Source organism: Chrysoperla carnea, chromosome X (assembly GCF_905475395.1).
Source record: "Chrysoperla carnea chromosome X, inChrCarn1.1, whole genome shotgun sequence".
Lineage (NCBI taxonomy): Eukaryota > Metazoa > Arthropoda > Insecta > Neuroptera > Chrysopidae > Chrysoperla > Chrysoperla carnea.
The window spans coordinates 20,906,101-20,933,945 of NC_058342.1; the positions used below are offsets into that span (position 1 = coordinate 20,906,101).

Consider the following 27,845-nt stretch of genomic DNA (forward strand, 5'->3'; position numbering starts at 1 on the left):
CGCCTGAACAACGCTTCCAAATTGTGCAAATTTATTTTGAAAATCATGGTTCTGTTCGAAATACGTATCGCGCACTACGTCCATTTTACGGTCAACATAATCGTCCATCAGAGCAATTAATTCGATTAACTATGGAACGTTTTCGCACCACGTTTACTCTACATCCAGCAACGTTACATCCAGAAAAACTGACAGTGTGGTGTGCTTTGTGGGCTGGTGGAATAATTGGTCCGTACCTCTTTAAAAACGAAGATGGCCAGAACGTTACAGTCAATGGTGGCCGCTATAGAGCGATGATTACTGACTTTTTCGTTCATCAATTGAACAACCATGATGTGCAGAACTTGTGGTTTCAACAAGATGGCGCAACATGTCACACAGCTCGTGCCACAATTGATTTATTGACGCAAACGTTTGGTAACCGCATAATTTCACGTTTGGGACCCGTGAATTGGCCTCCAAGATCGTGCGATTTAACGCCGCTTGACTATTTTCTGTGGGGATATGTGAAGTCGCTAGTCTACGCCGATAAGCCCGAAACGATTGACCACTTGGAGGACAACATTCGGCGCGTTATTGCCGATATACGGCCACAAATGTTGGAAAAAGTCATCGAAAATTGGACCTCCAGATTAGACTACGTCCGAGCCAGCCGTGGCGGTCATATGCCAGAAATCGTATTTAAATTATAATGCCAGAAGATTGTCTTTCGAATAAAGTAAATTTCATATCAATAAAAAAACTCATCTTTGTTTTATTCCATTTAAAAGTTCTATACCTCTAAAAAAAACACCCTTTAATAGTAAATAATACTATTTTTCACGATTAGTGTAGTGTTTTCATAGATCTTATACACCTAGATTTAGATATCTGACCTAATTTATACGCCAATTCACCTGTTTAGATAATTAATATATATTTTTTTGGCACATAAAGTTATTTTCAATTTCTGGGTTAACCGTAGCTGTCATTCGAAATTTTTCGCACTCCCAATTGAAAGATTTGATCTAAACTGAAGAGTAAATGAATATCTATCGTGTTTTAGAACATTTTGTTCAATATACGCCGGCGTGTAATGAACTTAGCCGCAATACTACAACATTTATCTACAAATTTAATTCAGCTTCAAGCTGCTACGATAAAGCTTAAATATAAAAGCTGCTATTACTTCTACAAACTTAATTTAAAAAGCAATTTTGTAAAAATTTTTGTCTGAAGGTTGTATTTCTTGAATCGAGGAATATAAGATCTAAGATGTGCGTGATATTTTGTGTGTGGCGTGGTACTCTGTGTATTTTTACTGATTAGGCTATTTTTTAAGAACAAAATAATATTTTGAATACTGAAAGAAAAATAGATTAAATTAGAAAACAAACAAACTCGAACAAACAATATCAATCAGAATAAATCAACAAATATTATAAATTAATTAAATCAGTATTAAAATAAGTTAACGTTCATGTTTCATTTTTAATTGTACTCAGTGTACTTTTAGAAATGAACCATGATTTACAGGATGTTTCAGAAAAAATAGTAAATTATTAAGAAGACAAAAAGTTCTTACATACATGGGTCTAAAAAAGATTATCGATGAAACATTCTTCAAAATTTAATTCTAGAGACATCAGAATATTTTCAAAATAATGTAAAAATTCCATTTCGATCGTCACCCTGTTTAAGGAGATCCAGAGCTGAGAAAGTCTTCGTATTTACGAAGGAAGAAACCGTTCTTCCTAAAACACCCTGTATAAATATAACATAACATATTTATTTTTTAAAATAATAAATTATTGTCAAATAAAATCACATTGAAATTCGAATCGAATCGAATCAAGAGCCAAGTCATGAATTATTTGAACGTTCTTCGCAAAAAAAGAGTCAAACGTTGATTTGCGATTTTTAACGCACACAAATTTGAAAAAACGCAACAAATATCTCACAAACTTTTATTTGAATTTCTACAAACTATATTTTTTAAATTAATATCAATGGCATTTTTTTTGGTTTAAGGTGCTTGTTTTTTGGCACCTTTTTTTTCTTTTCGTGGTGGTGGTAATGGGCATTGGTCACCAGCTGGTGCAGGTGCTGGAACAGGGGCAGGGGTTGGTTTGGCACTTGGGACACTTGTTTCACTAACTGCAGCATTGGGAGGAACATCAGTCACTGGACTTGATTTTTGGTTTTCGTTTGATGATTTCGTTGGAGGAGCAGCTGGAGCTTCACTTTCAGATTGAGGTTGCTTCGCTTTGGGTTGTGGAGGCGCTTGTTTTTTCTGCTCTGCTGGTTTCTTTTGGTTATTTTGTTCTGCAGGTTTAGACTGATCTGCTGGTTTTTTAGTTTGTTCAGCAGGCTTCTGCTCTTGTTTTTTAGGTTGCTCACCAGGTTGTTTTGGTTCTTGAGGTTTTTTACATTGATCAGCGGGTTTTTGTTCCTGTGGTTTTTTAGATTGCTCAGCAGATTTTTGATCTTGTTTTTTAGGTTGCTCAGCGGGTTTCTGCTCCTGATTTTTTTTACTTTGATCAGCTGGTTTTTGTTCTTGAGGTTTTTTGCATTGATCAGCTGGCTTTTGTTCTTGAGGTTTTTTACTTTGATCAGCAGGTTTTGGATCTTGAGGTTTTTTGCATTGATCAGCTGGTTTTTGTTCTTGAGGTTTTTTACTTTGATCAGCAGGTTTTGGATCTTGAGGTTTTTTGCATTGATCATCTGGTTTTTGTTCTTGAGGTTTTTTGCATTGATCAGCTGGCTTTTGTTCTTGAGGTTTTTTACTTTGATCAGCAGGTTTCGTGTCTTGAGGTTTTTTGCATTGATCAGCTGGTTTTTGTTCTTGAGGTTTTTTACACTGATCAGCTGACTTTTGTTCTTGAGGTTTTTTACTTTGATCAGCAGGTTTCGTATCTTGAGGTTTTTTGCATTGATCAACTTGCTTTTGTTCTTGAGGTTTTTTACTCTGATCAGTTGGCTTTTGTTCTTGGGGTTTTTTAGCTTGCTGTTCTTGTGGTTTTTTAGATTGTTCAGCAGGTTTTTGCTCTTGTGATTTTTTAGGTTGTTCTGCAGGCTTTTGTTCCTGCTTTTTAGGTTGCTCAGCTGATTTTTGTTCCTGTATTTTAGACTGCTCAGCAGGTTTTTGTTCTTTATTTTTAGCTTGTTCAGCAGATTTCTGTTCCTGCGCTTTTTTAGATTGTTCTACAGGTTTCTTGCATTCATCAACAGGTTTCTGTTGTTCTTGTGGTTTTTTATTTTCCTCAGCGGTTTTTGGTTCTTGTGAAGGTTTAGCTTGCTCTACAGGTTTTGACTCTTGTGACTTTTTGGGCTGCTCAGCAGGTTTTTGTTCCTGTGGCTTTTTACATTGGTCAGTAGGTTTTGGTTCTTGAGGTTTTTTAGATTGATCAGCAGGTTTTTGATCCTGTGGTTTTTTCTGTTGTTCTTGAGGTTTTTTAGGTTGCTCAGCTGGTTTTTTAGGTTGTTCAACAGGTTTTTGATCTTGTGGTTTAGCAGCTTGCTCATCAGGTTTTGGCTCTTGAGATTTTTTTGGCTGTTCAGCAGGTTTTTGCTCTTGTGGCTTTGTACATTGCTCAGCAGGTTTTTGTTCCTGTGGTTTCTTTTGTTCTTGAGGTTTTTTACATTGCTCAGCAGGTTTTTGTTCTTGTTTTTTAGATTGTTCAGCGGATTTTTGTTCTTCTGCTTTTTTCGATTGCTCAGCAGGTTGTTTCTGTTCTTGTGGTTTTTTAGGTTGCTCGGCCGGCTTTTGTTCTTGCTTTTTAGCTTGCTCAACAGGTTCTTGGGGTTTTTTAGCCTGCTCAGCAGGTTTTTGTTCTTGTGGTTTTTTAGCTTGCTCAGAAGGTTTTTGTTCTTGTGGCTTTTTAACTTGTTCAACAGGCTTTTGTTCTTGAGGCTTCTTAGGCTGCTCATCAGGTTTCTGTTCTTGAGTTTTTTTAACCTGTTCGGTTGGTTTTTGATCTTGTTGCTTTTTAGGTTGCTCGGCCGGTTTCTGTTCTTGTTGCTTTTTGGTTTGTTGAGCAGACTTCTGTTCTTGTGGTTTTTCAGCTTGTTCAGGCTTAGATTGATCTACAGGTTTCGAATCTTGTGGCTTTTTAGATTGCTCAGCAGGTTTCTTTTGTTCTTGCTGCTTTTTAGATTGGTCAGCAGGTTTTTGTTCTTCAGGTTTTTTCTCACCAGATTTATGCTCTTGTGGTTTGTTTTGTTCCTGTGATTTTTTACCTTGCTCAGCAGGTTTCTGTTCTTGTTGTTTTTTAGGTTGCTCGGCTTGTTTCTGCTCTTGTTGCTTTTTAGGTTGCTCAGCTTGTTTCTGCTCTTGTTGCTTTTTAGGTTGCTCAGCTTGTTTCTGTTCTTGTTGCTTTTTAGGTTGCTCAGCTTGTTTCTGCTCTTGTTGCTTTTTAGGTTGCTCAGCTTGTTTCTGTTCTTGTTGCTTTTTAGGTTGCTCAGCTTGTTTCTGCTCTTGTTGCTTTTTAGGTTGCTCAGCTTGTTTCTGCTCTTGTTGCTTTTTAGGTTGCTCTGCAGGTTTTTGCTCCTGTTTTTTAGGTTGCTCTGGTTGTTGAGTTGCTGCTACAGGAGCTAAAGTTTCATCAGAAACATTTTCTGAGCTACCTTTGCCACCTTTTTTATTCTTTTTACCACCTTGCTGTTGTTGCTGTTGTTTCGCTTGCTCTTGCTGTTTACCTCCTTGTTGTTGTTGTTGCTTAGATTGCTGTTGTTGTTTTGGTTGTTCCTGTTGTTTTGGTTGCTCTTGCTGCTGTTGTTTCGGTTGTTGTTTCTGTTGTTCATTTTGATTTTGCTGTTTATTTTTTTTACCAGATTGTTGCTGTGGTTGCTGAGGTTGATTAGCACCTTCGCCACCACCTTTTTGTTTATTCTTCTTTGATTGTTGTTGTTGTTGTTTATCTTTTTGATTTTGTTGTTGAGTTTGTTGTTTTTGTGGAGCATTTTGTTCGCTTGCACCACAAATGCCTAAAAATTGGAGCCAAAAAGAAAAAAAAGAAAAAAAACAATTGAATATGATTTGAGAAATTTATTTGAGAAGAGTGAATAAATAAAATAAAATAAAAAATAAATGAGAATACAACGAAAAATATGAATATAATGTAAATGCAAGATTTGTGCAACTAATTTTTACTTTTTTTTGGAGAAAGTTTAAAAGAGTGAATCAGTGTCTAAAAGAGTGAATTTGCAGTTGTTTGAAAATTTTACGGTTTGTGCAAAAAGTCCTTTCCTTACACACAATGACATATCATGGGCTTATACTTACTTAAGCGAAAAATCCGACAAACGATTTGACAGCAAAAATTTGTAAATTTTTTTTTTTTTTAACGATTTTTTTTGTCATTTCAAGAGTTTCGAACGATTTTGATATCAGAATGTTTTTTAAACAATTCATAAATTCATAAAATGGACGCAATTTTCGTATTTTTGGACGCCTGTACAAGTGTTAGATCTTCATTTCAATCCCAGGTTATGCGACAGGCCAAACTGTGTAATTCACTAAAGCGCCTTTGAGATGGGTGGTTGGATTCGTTTACAGGACACTGTCGATGACCTACCCTCTTCATTACGTGGATATTTCTAATTATCCCACTTGTACGGCCTGTATGGAGGACGATGAAACCTCCATACATGTTATTTGCACCTGCAGGATGTCAGGTTTGGAATGTTAGGGTCCGAAACCTCGAACCTATCAATCCTGGACGAAATCCCGGCGGAAAAACTGTGAGTTTCCTGCGTGCGATCTGACATTAACAGAATTCTATAGCTTCATTTTGTGAAAATAGCATCTCTTACCCGAAGACGTCTCCCTTTCGAGTGACAGGTTCTTCTAAAGAAGGGCACAGAGGACCTTTTGGTCTAAGTACTAAGGACCCATTTCCGGCATCTTTCTTATGTACTATTCTTACGAGATTTCTATTATAATCCATTGCATTAGCTGGACCCAAAACAGACAAAAATTGAGTTTATTTGACGATTCTGTCGAACAGTTTCCGAGATATTTTTGAAAACAGTAAATGAAGAGATTCGGAAACTGTCAGTATAAATCAACGATTAATTTATTGAAATTAATCGACGTTTCGGGCAGAATATCAAAAAACTATTCAAGTGAGGAGATGTCATATATTTTCTATCTTTGTTTAACGGTGCTGTTTGACAAAGATAGAAAATATTCGATGTCTTTACTTGTATAGTTTTTTGATAACTGCTTTTTGGTAAGTTTTTCGATTTTAAAAACAATCTTTGTCATCAATTTGATGATTGGCCATGGTGAAAAAAATATTTGATGAAAGAAAAAGTCTTAATAAGTCTTAGAAACTCTGAATTTCTCAACGTTTTTGGACTGTCTAATTCAGAGTTATCCAGACTTATTAAATCTGAATTAGACAGTCCAAAAAACGTTGAGAAATTCAGAGTTATTCAGAGTTCCTAAGACTTTTTCTGAGTTTCTGAAAGACTTATTAAGGCTTATTCTTTCTTCAAATATTTTTTCCACCAGGGTGATAAACAAATCAATGAAGAAATCGACTTTGTACGTCATTATAAAGTTAATATTCATGATGGGCCATTGTGGGCAGGAATCTGAAGAATAGGAAATAAAATTTGTGTGTTTGTGAGTAAAAGCGAAAATTTGTTTAGACTACTGAATAGCTCTGAATTGTTCTTCCTTTTATTAAAAATTACAAAAAAAAAGTTCAAAACTACTAAAAAGCCTCCAAATACAAGGAATGGATGTTTATCTAGTCAATTTAAAAAAATTGTTTGGGTGAAATAGTCTCACCATAAAAAAAAGAAGATTTTCTAATAGATCAAAGTATAGTTTCTAGATAGATCCATCACCATAGAATGAGGAAGAAGTTGCATGCCATTTACACTATACTTTACCTAATAGGGAAATTTACCACTGTCACGTTTTAATCAGCTATCGAAACATTCGTACCATCAGTAGAACCTGCAGTAGATTCTTTAGCTGTAGTTGATTTTGGTTGTTGTGTTTGTACAGCACTAGTACTTCCGGCTGATTCTTGAACAGCAGGTGTTGCTAATGTTTCACTAATTTTCTGCCATATATTTGCAAATGAATCACGTCCCAAATAATCAATATTACCAACTTCCCAACTTTGTCTTCGGAAATGATCTTCAAGTGCACTTTGAGCGCTTGAACGTGGAGCACCAAGAGTCATTTGAGCGAATGCACCAGCAAGACCTGCCTATAAAATTAGAAACAAAATCAATATTGTTTCAAACATAAACATTTCGTTTTTATATTAGCAGCAAAATCGCGACGATTTTACCCCTTTTAACTCTTCATCACTGAAATTAAAAACTTTTCGAGAAGCTGAAATAAAGGGAATTAGGCAGGATTTTATTTTTGGTTATTTACTGAAGAAGTGGAAAAAAGTATCCCTTTAAGATTACAGTTTAACAGCTGTATAATCAAAGAACTACGTGGTTTTCGCAAGATTGTTAAATTGTTAAAATATTTCTTGGCTGGGGAAGTTAAGAGTCCTGGCTACCTTGCACATTCAGGCTGTCTAGTGTGTCGAGAACTCTGGGTCACAAAATGTGCACTTGTTTGACCATTCTAAGTGATATTACTATATGATATGTTATAGCACTTAGAATGGTAAAACACATGCACATTTTATGACGCAGGTATCATCAAAATCCAAAAACCTTAGGAGAATAGCGAATTTTTCTGATGAGACAGCTGTTAGACCATTAAGAAAATGAGTTATTAGTCACTGTAATTCAATTGCGATGAGCCGTTAGGGGGGTAAATTGTAGCGAAAGTGCCGCTGAGAGAAATTTCAACTTAAAGAAAAACAAAACAATTCAATTGACTGAAGAAACAAAGAATTTAGAAGAATAAATTTATAAGGATAGCAATAATTCGAAATAGTAGATAATATATAGACGTTAGAAAAGAGATCATACTCTAGGCGCTAGGCCTCGTTTCATAGAAATTCAAGGCAGTATAAAAATTTTTCTTACGTGTTTTCATATACTTAAGTTTTTTAAACCACTTTTGACTTCAGGGCTTAAATAAACGCAAGAAAAACTTTGGAGTAGCTTTAAACTTTCATTGACTACGGAAAAATCACCTGGCACCTAGATTATCAAATAATCTAAAACTATCGAGGGTAAAAAAGGGAGAACTACCTGCATGTTATAAAAAGCGCCCAAACATAAAATTATGATGGCACTGGTGTACTGGAATACATTATAAAAGTTTTAAAAGAAAGTAATAAGAGTAAGATAAAGATCTAAGCAAGTTGTTAGAGAAGGATAGAGAAGTTCACATTCAACACAAAGTAATATCTGTTTAAGATAAATATCCATACAAGTGATTAGAAAAGGATGGAGAAGTAGACTAAGTCCCCCTTCTGACGAGAAAGCCATTGTGGCCATTCTCCGAAACTTAATTTTACGTTTTTTTGGACACTTTTTGAATTCAACAGCTCTATGAGATAGTTCTCCTTGTATCTACTCTCCATAACTAAAACCAACGTCAGTAAAAAGAGTTTTGGATAGAAAAAGTGGATTTCAATAGATTTTTGTGATAGGATCAAACATGGCGATTGTAGGAATAATTTCGAAAAAGGTATAACTAGAAGTACATCGAATTATAACTAGAAGTACATCGATCCTAGATACTAGGGTTAAAAATGACGACTATGTGTAAACCTTCCTCTATCCAATAATTTATTTACAGCTAAAACCTTGACTAAGGCTAAAACAACTATTCACCCAAATTATCTACTATTTCGAATATTTGGAAATATCACTCCGATGTTGACCAGTACAACCAAGGTAATTTGAAATATGAATACAAATGAATTGTTCTGTTTAGCAAAAATTTTAAGAAAACAATCTTCTGATTTGACAAGTGATCGACTAAAGTACATCCAACTCTTTTTTTACGCGGAAGACATATTTCTAAGGAATTAGGACACACGGTACAGGAAAGTTATCCGAAGATATATTTTTCACGGCTACCTTTAATTTAAAATGCGTGTAAAAATATATTTTTTTAAATATAAAGATTAAAAAAATTGGGAAAAGGTTGTGCAAATGTGGAAAATGGCTTGCTGTTCCAAGCAAATTTACAATAAATATTATTTGAGTAGTGTTGAATAACGCAAGCATACAAATGGTGTGAATAATAACAAAAAATATACAAAACCGAAATTAGTGTGCTATACATGGTGTTTTGTTATTAATAGCAGTAAATTAAGCTTATCAAGATAAATGGAAAAGCTTTTTAACAAATTTCGATCTGAGGCCTAATTCGGTAGATTTGACTATGGGAAAAATAGAAAGATTTGTGCATTCACAGACCTATCAAACTCATTAAACGAAGTTGGTGTAATTGATTGTAAATTGAATTGGGTAGCGAATACTAAAAAAAATATTTTGTTGTCTTTATAAAGAAAAAAAAATTTATCAAATTATTTCACCAATACAGAAACACTTAGATGTAAGAGCCTAATCTCCCGAATTAGTCCTCAGATCGAATTGATAAGCTTAATTTACTGGTATAATTTTCTACTATCAATAACAGAACACTTTGAATAAATAAAAATTGCCGAAGTTCATTGTCGCGAATCTTTAAACTAAACTTTTAATCTCGTGTAAAAAAAGAGTTGAGTGTGTAACCTAATAAAATTTACAAATACTTACTTCCTCATGATTATCCTTGGTTTCGTTACTGGGATCATCGGAGGATATTAAAGCTGTTAATTGTGCTTCAATATTAGGAATAGGACAACAGGAATCATTATTATTATTATTATATACATTGGAATTATGGGAATAGGAATTACTGACATCACATGATCTACATTCTATTTTGGAATGCATTCGATCTGAATGATTTTCATTTTTATTACTAAAATTATTTTGGGAATGATATTGATCCTGACTCTGATGATACGAAGGGGGTGGTGATGGATCCCTATGGGGTTGATCATGATGAATGGGATCAGGATTATGCCAATGTTGTTGGGATTGATGATGAACGTCGTGATTATGATTTTCCTGATGATGGGAATGATTTTCCTGATGGTGGAAATGATTATCATGATTGTGGGAATGATTATCTTGATGATGGGAATGATTATCATGATTGTAGGAATGATTATCTTGGTGGTGAGAATGATTATCATGGTTGTGGAAATGATTATCTTGATGATGGGAAAGATTTTCCTGGTGGTGAAAATGATTATCGTGATTGTGGGAATGATTATCTTGATGATGGGAATGGTTATCATGATGGTGGAAATGATTATCATGATTGTGGGAATGATTATCTTGATGATGGGAATGATGATCATGATTGTGGGAATGATTATCTTGATGGTGGTGGGAATGATTATCATGATTGTGGGAATGATTATCTTGATGATGGGAATGATTTTCATGATTGTGGGAATGATTATCATAATTGTGGGAATGATTTTCATGATTGTAGGAATGATTTTCATGAAAATATTGATGTTGTTCATGAAATGGTTGATTAATTTCATGATGTGGTTGATTTTCATGATGAAAATGTTGATTATGTGATTGATTATCATGAAAATGATGATTTTCGTTATGATAATGTTGATTATTTGATTGATTATCATGAGAATGATGAAACGGTGGATTTTCATGATACGATTGATTATGATTTTCCCACGGGTCATAGAAATGTGTCGGTTCGATTTGATTATTACTAGTAGGAACATAATATTGTTGATCACATGATGTCGTTTCGTTATTATAATAAATAGGAATGTTACGTATTTCAAGTGAGGGGGGAATTAAGCTAATAGGTTCAACATAATAGGTAGAAGAATTATAGGAACTATTATTATTGTCATAATTATTATGATGGATATCATGGGTTTCAGTCGATCGATGTAGCCTTTCATGATCACTATCAGTAGGACACGTCCAATGTGAGTATTCATTCTAGGTAAACCAACAGCCAAGCATGCAAAAAAAGAAAAAAAAAACTCTATGCAAATATTTTAGGATTAAAAAAAAAAAATTAAAACCTATTATTAGTACTTCTACATATTCAGTAACCTTATCACCTGATAACATTGTACAGAGCGTTTTAGAAAACGTGTTCTTAAAATTCAGAAATAGTACAGTAAAATTTAAAACCCTGGCAAAGTGCGAATCGGGCTCGATTGGAAAGGATTTTGTACGAATATTTTGCTTACTTTTTAGCTCCTGCGGAATATATGCGCGTGCATCGCACACACAATATTTGACATTTGTATTTATATCTTATATTATGATCATTTCTGTGAGTACAAGATAGCTGTGAGCACTAAAGTTCGGCTATGTATTTTGTTATTTTAGTGATTACTTAGTTCGAATCCAACAACCCTTTTAGCCCTTGCGTTCAAAAATTGGACACTATTGAACAAAAAACAGAGATATTATATCTGTGTTCGTTACATCTAGGCATATCAATATAACAAAAATCTGTTGTGCCCGATTAATTAAGAATGTATCAGCGCGTAGTGGGGACACAAATAAAAAAAAATTTATATAAAATATTTTTTCAATTTTGATGGTAAATTATGTTATAACTTGACGATATAAGACAGGTAGTAAGAATAAAATTTTTCGATACCTGAACTAATTTTCAAAATATTGAAACTTTGTTTTAATTATTTAGTTTTCTATATTTCGACAACCAAACAGATATCGAAAAATTTTATTCTTATTTTTCGTCTACATTCACGAAGTTATAAACAATTTAATATTGAGATATCAAACCCGATTTTTTTGTTTAAAATGTTTTGAAGAGCTTGAAATATAATTCTCTTAGTCGTAGTGGGGAGTACGTATCACTTTGACCTAGACTTTAATCCACAACTTATAAAGAAGTAGAGAAAAAAATTAGAATCTGAACTTCGAAAAATACTATTTCTGGAATTTAGATGTACCGTTATACGTGAAACACTCTGTATAATATTATTTTTTATTAATTTACAAGATGGTGCAGCAAGTCAATTATTTTAAAATTATAAAACAGTGCATATTATACACATTGTGCAAAGATGGAAAAAAAATCAGATAATGGCTATAATAGGCTAATAAAATTATAGGCTATAGGCTATTAGGTTAAAAATTATAATAATTAAATGCAAAAACACAAAATATTTTACAAATTTAAATCTCACATCATGAAAGCCGTCTTATTTTAATAATTCAATAAAAAAAAAACAACCATTTTTGACGAAAAATCAGTCCTTCCGGGTTAAAATCGGCAAAAACTGAAGTAAGGTCAAAATTTTCGAGATTTTTTTGATTTTTCGTATGATATCCGATTGCCTGCCGAGGTCGAAAACTTGGATTTAACAATGCCTCTACATTGCAAACAACATGTCAAAACAAAATTTCTCCATACATTTTGAAATTTTAAAAGCCCTACACTGACAGACATAAACATCGCCCCGAGAGACAAAAAGGAACTCATGTCTTCTCCCCACCTCATTGATTATCGACTATTTTTATACAGTCGATGTCCCCTCAATAATTGCATTCTGGCAACAGATTCAGCTATACTGACAGATTTTCAGAAAATGCCACGAATAATTGGGGAAGGAGAGGATACGTTTCCCTTCAAGCTCTTCCTGACATTTTCTGAAGATCTGTCGGTATAAATGTTGCCAGAATGCAATTATTGAGAGGGCACCGAGCTATCGGAGATAATTTTTGATTGTGTTTTTAATAAAGTTAACAATAAAGGAGGTGGGGGAGAAGACATCCGTTCCTTCTTGTCCCCCGTGGTGATGTAGAAAAAATTGGAGATAATTCTACAAAAAATTATTTCGGTGATTCGATTCTCACTCAATAATTGCATTCAGACATCTATACTGACAGAAAATGTGAAGAGGGGTAGGGAGGAATACGTGACACTTCCTCTCCTCAATTATTCTCAGCAAATTGCATAAAATAATACAAAAAATTCTTCTCAGGGTCTGTGCCCCTCACTAATTGAATTTTGACGAGCGTCTGTGCTTCAGAAAATTAATACTACAAACATAAGACGACTTCCTTTAGTTTGATTAACAGCCACGCTGGCATTGCGATCGTTAAGCATTACGCCTATTGTCAATTGATACATTTTCAAATACAAAAAATTTTTGTTACCTATTGATTATTTATCGATCATCAATCAAATAAAACCAATCAATCACAAAAAAAAATTCGATTACAACATTAAAATAAAATTTGTTAACTGAGCAAATCGTAAATGATTATAACAATCGCACTTACCATGTTTGACGATAGTTGTGGATAAATATGAGCACAGAACAAATCCCACCAAGTTTGTAAGATCACTTTTAAATGTTCAAAACCTGGACTTGGGCTTACGGATCTTGTTTCGGTATCGAATTGTTGTAGCCATGGTTTTGCTGTACCAATAAAATGTACTATTTTTACACCTTCACCAAATCTAAACAAAGAAATTCATTATTAACCGATTTCAAGTAAATGAGGAAAGTTTCCAATTGTGTGTGTAGAATACTTTTTTACTCTTAAAGTCTCGTCAAAATCCGTGATTGATCAGGATTAATTTTCGCATGGAATATTTTGCAAAACATGCTCCTGCACGTAAAAGTGAAAGTTGCCTGTGGGTAACCCGGTAGGATATTGTTTAAACTAGTTTCTTTTAACAAATAATTAATATTGACCGAATTACTTCGGAAAATTGGGAATAAATGACCATATTATTGGGGTCAAAATTAACCAAAAATGTTCTTAGACATTTTTCTCTAAACCCTTCAGTTTTCGAGTAAAATTTGAAAAAATGAAATTTTTTCGTTCTATGAAAAAATCAGATTTTTAATATTTATTAAATTTTTATTTGTAGTGTAAAGCTTAGGAGATTAGAATCCGTGCTTCTAAATAATACTTACTGTTTAAAAGCTGGTAAATATGAATAGCATGCCGTTGAACACATGTTGTAAATAAATGGCAAATGTTTACTAATATCGGTATGCGCCCACCCAGAAAAGTATAAATTTAATAATCCTTGATCACCTCCATCGAAACTGCCTTTGTCAGCAGCGAATTTCACAAGTGAATTAAATGTATCAGATGATGGCCGATATACAAATACACCAGAATTGAAACAGTCTGGCCAGCCTACATCTGGAGCAGCTGATAATTCCTCTCGTTCAAAGAGTTCATCACAATTTTGTAGGACCTATAATATAAAATTTGTATTAAAATACAGTTAAACTTGGTTTAAAATTATGTCATATCCATTCAGAGGCGCAACTACCCCCCAAAAATGGGGGTTAGGTACGTCCTTGAGAGAGACTTTCACAGATGCATTAATTTTTTCTTTTTTACTATGTTATTTTATTTAATTTTGCTGTACTAAAAATAAATCATAGATATAAAAATGGTTTGCGCATTTCACTAGGTACTATTGTGGTGCATAATACAAAAAAAGATAACGCATCCTGTAGGACACTGTATTTTTACCACGCTTAATTATCTCCAGTCACATTTTTAGATCTATGGAAATACTTAAATAAAAAAAAAAAAAAAAAACGAATATAAATACCAATGTGTCTGCGTCCAAAAATACACATTTGTCGAATTGCGTTAATTGCCAACAATGTAATTTTGTGAATGTTACACCCAACTCAGGACGTTTCAACAATATTAAATTTGTTTGATCTTTGGAATCCAATAAATTTACTTCTTTAACAACATCAAAAATTCCATTTAATTTTTCTCTAAAAACATTCATCTGAGTTTTAGTACAATATAAAGTTTATCCACAATGAAAAGAATAATATGAAAGTGGAAAAGTCCTATTTTGATGGTAGGAAAAAAAGATAAGACCAGGGATATTCTGAAAACTGGGATTGTATGGAAAAATACATTATAAATTATTAATAAAATAAAACACTGAAAAATTAGTTAAACTAATGGACCGATTTTTATACAAACATTTATCTTTCAAATCATAAGAGATAGAAGAAAAATTCAAAAACAAAATATATTCCTTTTTCAAAAACAAATAACATTATATTAAAATTTATTGTGTAAACTTAATAGATTTCATTGTACAGGATTTTTAAATAATTAATTATACTAAAATTCTTATATTTAATAGTAGATCGAATTGTCTTTTAGTAAATTCTATCATTCAAAATGCGTACTTAGATCGTTTATTTTAATGATGAATAACCAAAAGTAGTTAAACTCATGGATCGATTTTGATACGAAAAAATATCTTTTAAACCGTAAGAGATAGAAGAAAAATTCAAAACAAAAAATATTCCTTTTTCAAAAACAATTAACATTGTATTGAAAATTATTGTATAAACTCAATAGATTTCAGTGTACAGGGTTTTTAAACAATTAATTATGCTAAATATTAGAATTAACATCTTATTTGTTATAAAATATTAAATATCTCAATCTATTTGTGGCTTTTAACTTAAGTATGGGTTTTGTTTGCGGTTTCTAAGTATTATTTACTATAATCACTAGAAAAATGTTATTACTTTAGTATTAAGTACCTCTAAACACGGTCAATGCAATTTTTCTGTACTCTTAAGTAAATCTGTAAGTCAATATCTAACAGTAATATAGAGTGATTAAAAAAAATGAAAGTTACTAAATTGAATCTATCCCTTATCCCGCGTATGAATTAAAAATGAGGCTTTAGAATAAAATTATCTGGTTATTCAAAAATTTTAGAAAAAATAAAAAATTGCGTATTTTTAGCATTTTTTTCAGTCTTGAAAATTGTCATCTTTAAGATTTTTAAACTATAAACACTATACAATTCGAAAATGGCCAGATTTATGAAAAAATATCAAGGGGACTTTTTTTTGTGTATAAAATTACCCAAAAGGCTTAAATCAGCTAAAACAAAAACGAAAATTTGTTCCGGGCGAATTCGAATTTAAATGCTCTTCTTTTTACCTGCATTTTATGGACATGAGGGGGGGGGTGTTCCGTAATATTCACCAGTATACTGGCCAGTGCTTATGGTCACAGAAATCGACGCCATATTGTACTGGTAAAACGGGCATGACAGTGTACGTGAGTTCACCGAGTGTTTGTGCAAGAAAATTATTTATTTATTGTTCATTAAGAATTAATAATGGCATCTGAAAAAGACTTACTCGTAATTGACGATTACAATAAGAATATATATTTAAGAATATATATACACGCACTGGCCAGTATATTTCGGAACGATTCACCAGTAAGACGTCTGTTTATGGCGTTATTAGCACTGGCCAGTATACTGGCCAGTTTACTGGTGAATATTTTTTATACCTAGACACATATTTTAGTTTTTTTGTGTTAACAAAAAAAGAAAACAATCCAAAAGAAAGTAATGGACTTTTCCTTTAATTTATTATCAAAATTACATATTCAGGAGGTTTAATAAAACTTTTCATTCCAAATATCTCAGTTCAATGTGTATGTGACTGAGCATATACAGTGGCGTAGAGAGCTTAACTCGCGCCCGCAGTATGAGAATCCCTTCTTATCCCCCTCCCCATTCGAAAACCATATCATATTATATGCAAAATATACACGCAAACAAATAAATAAATAAAGTAAAATAAATAAAGTCACATTCTCAAGCTAGGATTTAAATTTGAGACAAAAAATGTAGTTGGAAGATACCTATTATTTATCTCTAGTCAATTCTTCGGGAATTTTGCGGCATCCTCTTACACGTATTGTTGTATGAATATCCTATTTTCACCAAGATTTCGCTTTTTCTATTGCCTCTTCACAGAGCTTGTCTCGAATTTCGGCTAGTTCAGTCGCTAATGATTTAAGATCATATTATTTTATCAGACAAATCAAGAAAGGAGATAATTTTTGTAACCTTGTAACCACACAGCGTAGACGCCATAAGGAAGTGCTGACAGGCACAGGTCGAGTCAGCCCTGTCAGTAGAAAAGACGTGCCATTTTTATTACGAATATATTATTACAGTTTCATTTAGACTATTAGTGTTCCTTTTTATTAAAGAATTAACATTTATTAATTACACTGGCACTAAATTTAGTAGCGCTCCCTATGAGTAGCGCCCGGGGCATGATACACCCCTATGTCACCCCTCGTTACGCCACTGAGCGTATACTTCCCCTATAAATTTAGATGTAAAAATGAATTTTTACATAAATAAAGATAGTGTAGAATGAAAACAGTTTTCTCGCCAAAAAAGTGAATTGTTATTTAAAATTGATAATTATACTCAATTTCAACTTAATAGGTCAACAGGAAGTGGGTCAAAATGTTAATGACCCAAAGAGATTATAGACTTCAGTATACAAGAACGTAAAGGCGTAACTGAAAGTAAAAATAATCCGAGGATAAAAGATGGATAATTTTTTAATAACTCGCTAATTTTGTAAAATATATATATGAAATATACCAAGGTATACGAAGTTTAGTCCCAAGTTTGTAACGCTTAAAAATATTGATACAAAATATTGATGCTGCGAGAAAAATTTTGGTATAGGTGTTCAGAAAATCAATTTCCGGTTGTCCTTTCGTCTGCTCGTCCGTTTGTCTGTCTGGCTGTGGACACGATAGCTCGAAAACGAAAAGAGATATCAAGCTGAAATTTTTATAGCGTGCTCAAGACGTAAAAAGTGAGGCCAAGTTCGTTAATGAGCAACATTACCCAAATGGGTCTTAGGCCCGTAAGACCCATTTTATAAACCGTTAGAAATAGAACAAAAACTTAAATGTAAAAATGTACCTTATAAAAAAATAATCAATTTTTGTTTGAAACAGTTTTTCGTAAACATCACTGTTTAACCGTGAGGGCGCAAATTAAGTGCAAATTAAATAGTATGTATTATATGGGAATATTAGTTATGTGTGTATGTAACATGTATGTTTGTGTGACTATCTAAGAGTGGCCATCTTTATTTACTTATATGACGTAAAAAAACAAACTGTCTATACATGACATTTCATCAATTAACTCAGTCAATTGTTTGTTTTCTTGCTCGTGAATTACTTGTTTTTTTGCTCGTGAATTACCATCTTTGTCTAATTTAAATGGTCTAAATCATTTATAAAACATCTTTATACCAATTTTTTTTTATTGCCAATATTTCTAATCGTTACAAATACTAAACATGCTTGTAAAAATTCATTAACAAAGTTTTATTTTCTTGTTTTATAGCCATCAATCATTTAAAATAGCTCGGTACAAGATATTTAATATTCATTGATATGGCAAATCTCTTGATAATAAGAAATCAGGGACAGATTTGCGTCTACACATATTTACAAATTACTATTCGTGTCTTTTTAGATAAACAATTTTTAACTTCTATATACAAGCTATAAAAGTGTAGTCTGTAATATAGAGGTTCTATTTTTTTTGAAATTCCTTAATGATAAAAAAACTCCTGATCAGCAGAACTCCAACTCTAAGGTCATATTTTGCCCTCATTTTTCCTCAATTTGTATCTGCTCATTTTTTTTACAGCCCCCCCCCCCTATTATACACATAATGTCCTATGAGAGAAATTGCTCTAGGGTACATGAATTTTCTGCGCCATATCCTAAACTAAACTGCGCCAATTTATTAAGGGAGCAAAATTTTTATTCTAAATTTATCTAAATTTCAAAAAGCACGATTGTGCTTTCTTATTTTGGAGTCTATTTATTATTAAGTTTAGAAGAGTACCAAAATTTTAAAAATTATTTTACAACAAATTTGTTTAAATCATTGGAAAGCTTGGTAATTTTTCTTGAAAATGAGCTATAAAAAAAATTCCCGTATGAGCTTTTTGACAAAGATGTTTGCTTCCCAATTATAATTGACACTTCTGAATTTAAAATCCTCCATCTTTTGAAATAATCATCGCACTGAACTACCTCCTTTTATCACCTTTCATATTTTCTTGTAAAAACTTCTATAACTTCCCCAGTTTTCGTTTATAAAACATGCAAAAAAACAGGATTTTTCCATATTTTAGGCATTTTTCCACCTGGCCACCATTTTATAAAAAAAGGCGTTATCTAAATTCTTATCATGCTCATTAGAAAACATGTACTTTCTATTTTTAAAATGTATTCCTTAAAAGTTGTTATCATCCCTTTCCGCTTTGTATGGAGGGGGGAAATGGTAAGAAATGTAAAACCAACACAGATCAACATAGATAAAAGAATATTAAAATCTCGAAAATTGCTTGGACTGCGAATATCTTGATTTAAAATCCTCGTACGGGAAATTTTCAGAGCTCATTTTCAAGAAAAATAAAACAAATTTTTTAGCGGTTTTAACAAATTTTTTGAAAAATAATTTTTAAAATTTGTGTTGGCTTTTACATTTCTTACCATTTCATACCTCCGTACAAAGCAGCGCAAGAGATGATAACAACTTTTGAGCAATAGATTTCAAAGCTAGAAAGTACAAGTTTTCTATTGAGCATGATAATATTTTAGATAACGGATTTTTTCATAAAATGGCGGCCAGGTTAAAAAGCGCCTAAAATATGGAAAAATTCTGTTTTTTTGCATGTTTTAAAAACGATAATTGGGGAAGTTCCGAAGTTATAAAAGTTTTTACAATACAATTATGCCAGGGCTTAAAAGGAGGTAGTTTAAGTTTTCAAACAATACGAAAAAATTTTCAGTGTATCAAAAGTATCAATTTTGCTTGGGAAGCAAATATCTTGGCCCAAAAAGCTCGTACGGAAATTTTTTTTATAGCTCATTTTCAAGAAAAATAAACGAGCTTTCCAGAGGTTTCAACAAATTTGTTGTAAAATAATTTTTAAAATTTTGGTACGCTTCTAAACTTTATATAAAATTTAGGGGAAACATTTCTCATCTTTTCAACCGTCCGTGAAAAGCGGCAAGGGGTGATAAAAATAGATGCCAAAACTAAAAAGTATAAGTTTTCAAATGAGGAATTGCAGTACCGAATTCGATGATTTTTTGCGGAGATACAGCTTGAAATTTAGGTAAAATTTTGTTCCCTTAATAAATTTTCAGAGCGTATTTATGATGCAATACTAGAAATTTTCTATATACGGAGGTTGTGTGGCGTTAGCACATCACATTTTTTTTATTAAATAATAGCCATGAATTATTTATTAATGAAAACATTTATCTAATAAAAAGGTTTTTTTTCTTTATAAATAAATAAATTTTATTTAAATATTAATCAATTATGTATATTTTTATAAAATTATAAACAAGAAATGTTATAAAATAATATGACGACGTAATTATTTAACAAACAAAAAATCTTTCTCTGATAATGAAATATTATTTTTCTCAAAAAATTTACATAAATGAAATTGTAATACGGCAATGAGAATTTATAGATGCATGTGTGGACTAAGTCAATATCAAATCGGTCTGATTGTAAGTAGCTGAACTGAGTCAATGTCAGTTAAGAAATTGTTGGTATCAATCTAAATTTAAAAAGAGAAATTATGATTTTTTTTATCATAATTATATGTTCTAAAAATAGTTTTCGAGTACTGTGAGTGTACTGGTATCAATTTATTGTGTGCATATGTGTTTGAAAGTTTATATCATGTGCATTTAAGACACAGGATATTAAGAACAGGACTGGATTTAATCGACTGTTCAATTTGAAGCCATACATATTTTTAAACCCTCTTTTAATTGTTTATGTACTAGATGTTGGGGAAATATAGTGCAAGAATATATCTTGTCACAGAGCACACTATTAAAATTTTAGCTCGATATCTTCATTCAATCGCACAGAATTTCTTCTTAATTCTTGTATCTAGCATAGTTAATTAGTGAAAAATCTTGCACAATGAAATCTATTAAATTTACACAACAAATTCCAATATAATGTTATTTGTTTTTGAAAAAAGAGCACGATGGTTGCGTTGCAATCGAAATATCGATATTTATCGAAATGAAAGTTTGTTTTTTAACTTCTCAATATATAATTTTATTTCCAGTATCGTGGTATTTATTTCAATAACTAAAAATAAACGATTGAAAAGTACTCACCTCATAGGACCTGAAACTCCTGGTGTAACTAATATCGCCAATTGATGTTGCGTTTTGACTTTTTTTAAAGAATACGCTAACACCATAGCACCCAATGAATACGAGTCATTTGTAGCAAGGGTAACCCAAGCTGTTCCTGAAATATTTCAAAATTCACATATATTAAGACCAGAATATTTTATCAAAATAAGCCCTGTGGATTTATTATTTATCAAGTAATTTTACTGTTATTTTTAAAAAATGAATCACGTTTCTAGGCATTTCGGGAAGCCAGTTGAGTTTTCTGGTAGGCTAGAATTTTTAACGCGGGTAAAAAAAATTAACAGCAAGCCTTGGAACTCTACATAGTCAAAGAATATACAAAGGACACAAAGAGAATACGGAACAGAGAACTCACAACAGATGAATCTGCCAAAAACATTACATTATCTGATCCAGAAACATTCAGAGTGACAGTATATCTAGTAATTATAGACAGACTTGTGGTTCAAAAAATGATATTCTATCAATTTGAACAATGACGCAGTTCAAAATAGAGCAAGTAAGTTAGTAAAGATGTATTCTGGCAATTTAGAAACGTGCTTTAGAAAAATGATAGCTCGATTCAACTCTTACAGGTTCTAATAAATAAAAACGTGAATTTAAGAACTAAAAAAAGGTCTTTATTGAAAGATTTTTATTATAAGGGGGGTGGTAATTATTGAAACTGCCTGCCTACGTACGCAAAATTACTTAATCCGCCTCTGATAGGAAGTATTCATTTGAAAAAGAACTGCAAAATTACATTATACAGGGTAATAAACATGTGCTTGAAAATTTAAATAACTTTTATCAATAAAAATGGTTCAAGCGAAAAATGTTGGGTGTGTAGGCGCACATCTTACGCAGCCATTAAACTTGACCTATTTTTTCAAGCCCAATAAAAAGCACACTCTACTCCATAACTGATAATCGATAGATGAATACTTTAAATTATAAAGTAGCTATTGATTAAAAAAGTCACATTTTTTGTTCGAAACATTTTTCCGCAAATCGTACAGTTTAGACAATAAAATAGACTGAAAACTTTTACTCAAAACTGTTTTTCATATCAAAATTTTATTTCGTATAATTATTGCTGCGAAATCAAGACACTCTTCGAAACAAATTTTCCAATAAAAGTGGTTTTTTCCTATAAAGACCAATTTAGTTCAAATAGAATGAACAAACGCACAAAAAGCTAGCTATTTTTTCTATCAATTATTGTCTAAACTATTCGGTTTACAAAACAAATGTTTCAAGCAAAAAATATTTTCGTATTTATAAAAGCAACTTCTAATTTAAAGCGCGTTCTTCTAATGTTTTTGTCAGAAACATCAGTCAAACAATCAGAGTGAGGTTTTAATTGCACCAGAAAACATAGATTGAATTCGATGCACCGATATAAGATGTATGCTTTTGAAATTGACAATTTTCGTTTGAAACATTTTCCTAGATTAAATTTATTTTTCGAGTTTCGCGCATATATCAAGTTTAAAAAAAGCACCCTTTGTATAAATCCACGTGGCTCCTAAAATTTAAAAAGACAAATTGTCCAACCCTGTATATTTTTAAAATAAAATTAAAAAAGAATTGTAGCGCAGACATGAACTTGAAGAGAGTTTTTAACATACAAAATAAAAGTATAGTAAGTAATAAGACGTATAGTATGAGATGTGTTGAGTTTATTTTTGACTTAAAAAATTCTTTAGTATTTCTCTTTATACTCAGTAAATTAAAATTCTATTTCTAAGCCAAGTAGAATGTACGATGTGTAATGTGTGATGTCCATCGTCGTCTTTAGTTTATCTTATATATTATTACTCTAGCAAGTTTTTTTCTATCCTACCCTTATCTTCCTTTATCAAATTCCACGTCTAGGTTTGACGAAAAATATACTCACTAGGTTTGACGAAAAATATACTCACGGTCTAAAAATGTACCGCTTAGGAAAAAACACGCTAGACAAATAATTTAAGAATAAGTTTATTCGTCAAACATGTTAGGTTTTACAAATGCTCTCCTAATACTCTAGACCAGGCATGGACAAACGTGGTTTACAGAAGTCCCTCGGACTCCCAACTTAACATACGAGTAAGACAGTGACAGCCTAAAATATGAGTAAGACAGAGAGACAACATTTTTTTTTCTAGCTATGTCATTACTATTAGAGAAACTGAGATAGGTAGAAGAGATACGATACCCGTCTCGCTTTCTCCTCTATGAGCAATGCGGACTTGGATAAAGAGACACACAATAAAGTTATAACAATGGTGACCTCGATTTAAAATAACTCGCCCATGCCTGCTCTAGACATATAATCACTATTTTTAATACAGTTTGATTTTTTTCACCACTTTTCTACGAAATTTATTGTTTGTTGTTTTTAGCTACGGGTACAGGGTAGCCAAGGGCTATGGTAACTACGGAAACGGAATTCCTCACGAGTCGAGCTAGTTATTGTCATATTATCACAAAAACTAAACGACTTAAACGACTTGATACGTTTTTATCATGATCTGCTGATCTCGATTCTCTGCTACAATACGAAGTATCTTTTTTTTATTTATATATTGTATGTCTATGTATAAATATAAATACAGGGCTATTCAAAATTAGTGATTGTTACATAGTACCACATTTGAAAATCCATTAATTCAATTAAAATAACTTCTCGATCTTTTTTTATGTTTATACCAAAAATTCCCTAAATGTTTTTGTAGTCTCATAATTATTCGAAAAATCAAAAAACCCTTTTTTGCATTATATTCTGATTAAAAAAAAAAAGAAATCATTAAAGTAAATCGAAATAAAGCACGGAGATTTTATGGTTAAGAATTAAAATAGACCCAAGTAATAGTGGTTGGGTTTAGTTTGTCGACTATAAAGGAGTTAGTTGGGTTCTGAAGTTTTAAGCCCTTTCGTTCAAAAATCGGACACTATTACAGAAATTTTTTTCGGTCTATTTTTTCCTAAATCCATATATAATATATACGTTTCGGGATATCGATGAAGAATCAACGTCTTCAAAAGTGAATTATACTCAAATTTTTTTAAATCATTTTCCCTGATCGACATTAAAATTCCCAACTTTATCAAAATCTCAAAATCCCTTGACATTTTCAAGTTTTCCAAGTCAAATGAAGGCTACCTTGATAGCGATAGTGTTAACCAATAGCGAAAACAAAAATTTAAAATTAAATAAAGTAGGATAACCCCCTCCCCCTTTCTGAATTTTTCCTGATATTTTTTTTTTTAAATAAAACATTCTCAAAATAAAAGATACTTAAATGTTCTCTTGAGTTGTTTTTCTAGATTAGGTCAGATAAGCAATCAGTATACTAAAATAAATATAAAAGTTTGAAAAAAAGCGGGAACTTGAAAGTTTTATTTGTATACGTCTTGATATTGATATCTGCATGACTCATTTTCACTATGAATGAAAATTTTTCTCTGTCTAACTTTAATAAAAGAAAGGAAATTAATGGTAATTAACTAATTAACATAAAATATGAAATAAAATAATACAGGCTTCCAATTAAAAAGCGGAACAGGATTTTTTAAGTGCTTCTTTTGATTTTTAACCCACTGAAATTGGGTAACATATTAAAAAACTACTACCAAGTCAGATTTTCTTGCAAAACTCATTAAAAAAATCAAAAATTCGAGGAATTCAGGGGGATTGAAACCCACTAAATAATTTGTGATGAAATGTCACAAAAAGCTTGGTGGTATTAAAAAAAAAAAAATTTTCTGTAATTTATTTGTTTAATGTGTTATACGAATAAATTTAGCTACTGACGATGATTGCGTTGCAATCGAAATATCGATATTTAGCGAAATGTAAGTGTGTTGTATGTTTATTTATTATATTTTTTAAATAAAATTTCTTAATATACAATTTTATTTTGAGTATCGTGGTATTTATTTCAATAACTATAACGATACCTGATTTGTTTGTAACCACTCATATGGAAAACAGAAGATGAAAAACGAACGAAAAGGTAAACTTGTTTCAAAAAAAGAAAAGGTAAAATGACAAATCAGAAGTTAGTAACATCTCTTGGAAATCAAGTATCATCTAATTCAATTTCAGGATTCAGGGTCACTGAATATATGGCAGTAATGAAAATTGAATATGGCGACCACCAGACGCCATATTGCAAAAAAGAAAAAAAATTAACCTCGACGAACTATGTTAACTAAATCGGGTATTTTTGAATAGCTATTAAATAAAAAAATCGATTTACGTAAGATTCATTAAAATCGGCTCCAGTGTTGCTAACTTAGTAGTTTTACCACTAAAACTAGTGGTTTTTTTCTACTATTTTTCTACTTTTAGTGGGAAAATAATTTAAATAATTTAATATTTTAATATCATTTCTGGCAATATTATTGCTCTCTATTAGTTTTTTAGTGGTTTTCTATCGCCTGTTTAGTGGGTCTTAGAGTTTAAAGTTGGCAACACTGATCGGCTCACACGTTTGGTCTCTAGAGCGCCACCAAATACCAAACATACATACACAAGCTGTAAATGAAAATCGAAGAACTATGGTGAGTTGGATTTCATTGAATAGGTATTTAAAAATCGCAACTAAAAAGTTTAAAATAAAAAAACTTAATTCAGCAAATCAAAAAAAAAAAAGACCCGACTGCGTTAAAAAGACAGTCGGGACTCATTATGGGGAAGATTTTAGTCGGTCTAGATTTAAAGGCGCTATGTTAACTACTGAACTTGTTTTTTTACTTAACAAAATCGAGTTTTTTTTTTAAATTTATTTATTTATTAAATGAGTTTTGCTAGAAAATTTAACGTGATAAAATGAAAAATTGTTTTGGAATTCAGCATCCTAAAAAACTTCCTAAAAAAACAAAAATATCCTATGTAGCTGATACTATTTTTTGCAGACCCGTGTAGTTTGGTTTCGTAAAAGAAATGTTTTTTATTTTTCATATTTATATAACAATCAATTATTTACAATAGCCCGTTACTTATACGCACATATAAATAAATATATAAAATACAAGAATGAGTATTTTTATTTTATTTTTTATTGTTAAATATAGATTCGACTTCGGAACAACTAACATCTTCTCTACTACAATCATTATTAACCATTTTTAAAAACAAAAAGGCTGCGTCTCAAATCCCAACTTTATTATCTTAAATAAAAATTGCCCCATTTTCGAGGTATTCGAAATTTGTTATATTCATATGATGCTCATTAATCAAAAAGCCTCAAAAAAAAAGTATGGAAAATCCCTAGCCATAATATTCCTAATTTACTATGTCTTTTCTTCATTTTCGAGGAGTGTATAAATGGGCAAACATGCAATTCGAAAAAATTTCGATGTAGTTAATCAATGTCAGTTTTTATTTTCTCCGGTCATGAATTGACTAAGGATCGAAATATGCATGATTGAGGATTCCTGCCCAACAATAATAATGAATTATGTTAAAACTCAACAAAAAAACGAAAATCTAGCTCAAGTTTCGATATATCGAAGCCGAAAAATAAAAAATAGCATATTTATTTACTATAACATATTTTAAGAGGGCTAATTTCAAGAAAAATCGCAGAAACTCTAAAGTTACAACGGAAGAAAACCATTTCAACCCAAAAAAAAAGGTACATTTACATTCCTGCTACGGCAAATAATTACTAAATTTACATTTCCAGTCTTTGATATCTTGAAAAGAAAGCAAAATTCTAAAAAATTTTGATCTTATGTTTCATCTGATTAAGTTTTAAAAAAAAAAATTTTTTTTCGTCCAAGAAGGAAACCTTTTCATAATAAAATCCTTAAATTTCCCCATATTCTAAGTGAAAACCCGGCCCCCGGCTTAATAAAAATAGGAGATCATGCTTTTAAGATAATCACGATTTTAACCGCAACCTTTTTAAAAAAACCTAGTAACGTGCTTTTTTAAAAATGTACATCCTTGAATCACATTTTCACATCTTCGCATCTCAATAAAATTAAAATTTTGGGCCAATTGCCAAAAAATGTGAAATTTCTGTTAATAAACTTCGTTTAACTGTTTTACTAAATTCAATTATTTCTTTACAACAATCTACTAATTAGCTTAATTAATGAATAAATAATAAACAGCAACACATAAAAGCGATCTAAGTTTCAAAATTAGAAACCACACTTTGAGAAAAAAAAAGTTATTTTTAATAAAAAAACAAAAAATGCCTTCTCTAACCAAAAATAACATTCACACACTCTCTCAGAGATCAAATTACTTAAGAAAAAAATTTTTATTTACTCAAATATAGTAATTTTGTCAACGTGAATTTTTTATCAAAATTACAAATTTTTATGTAATTTATTTGAAAAACAACAAAAAAAAATTTTTGATAATAAAAATTATAACCCAAAATTGAAGGACAATAGGTCGAATTAAATTTTTAAAAATAAATTAATTGAACAAAAATTTACATACCTCCCATTATGAAATTGTTTTTAACTTGATTTTAATTTAAACCGGTAAAATTGTTTTAAAAAAAAATTGAGGAACACTTTATTAAATAACAAATTGATGTAGAATATTGTTGGAGGTAACACTCGTGCTAAGTTAAACTTGATTTAAATGTGACTGAGTAAGTGAGTATTACTTACACCACGAGTTGTTCTTTACTAAAAAGTTAAGTCATATAAATATAAAGAGTTGTGGAATGCTAATGCTTGCTTTGTTGCTCAGTGCTCAGTAGAGTGATTTAGCGTGTAACGTACGCACTATTTTCTTGTTCTTAAATAATATTATTTTGTATATCGACTTATAAGTCATAGTAGTA

The 27,845-nt window shown here is 31.5% G+C and overlaps 1 protein-coding gene across 3 annotated transcripts; it reads right to left on the reverse strand.

The window, feature by feature from the left end:
• Positions 1-803: 803 nt before the first annotated feature.
• LOC123302193 (trichohyalin-like) lies at positions 804-27,773 on the reverse strand. 3 transcript variants are annotated; one of them, XM_044885029.1, is made up of 9 exons: positions 27,494-27,772; positions 21,025-21,160; positions 14,585-14,759; positions 13,929-14,218; positions 13,285-13,465; positions 10,290-10,956; positions 9,682-10,100; positions 6,938-7,208; positions 804-4,965 (listed from the first exon to the last, which is right to left on the reverse strand). In XM_044885029.1, the coding sequence occupies exons 1-9, from the start codon at positions 27,498-27,500 to the stop codon at positions 2,006-2,008; spliced, it is 5,106 nt and encodes a 1,701-aa protein (XP_044740964.1). In that variant the 5' UTR covers positions 27,501-27,772; the 3' UTR covers positions 804-2,005. The 3 variants fall into 3 exon arrangements, with proteins under 3 accessions (XP_044740964.1, XP_044740963.1, XP_044740965.1); XM_044885028.1 differs by having other exon boundaries at positions 9,682-10,956; positions 27,494-27,773; XM_044885030.1 differs by lacking the exons at positions 9,682-10,100; positions 10,290-10,956 and having other exon boundaries at positions 1,968-4,965; positions 27,494-27,765.
• Between the last annotated feature and the right edge of the window lie 72 nt (positions 27,774-27,845).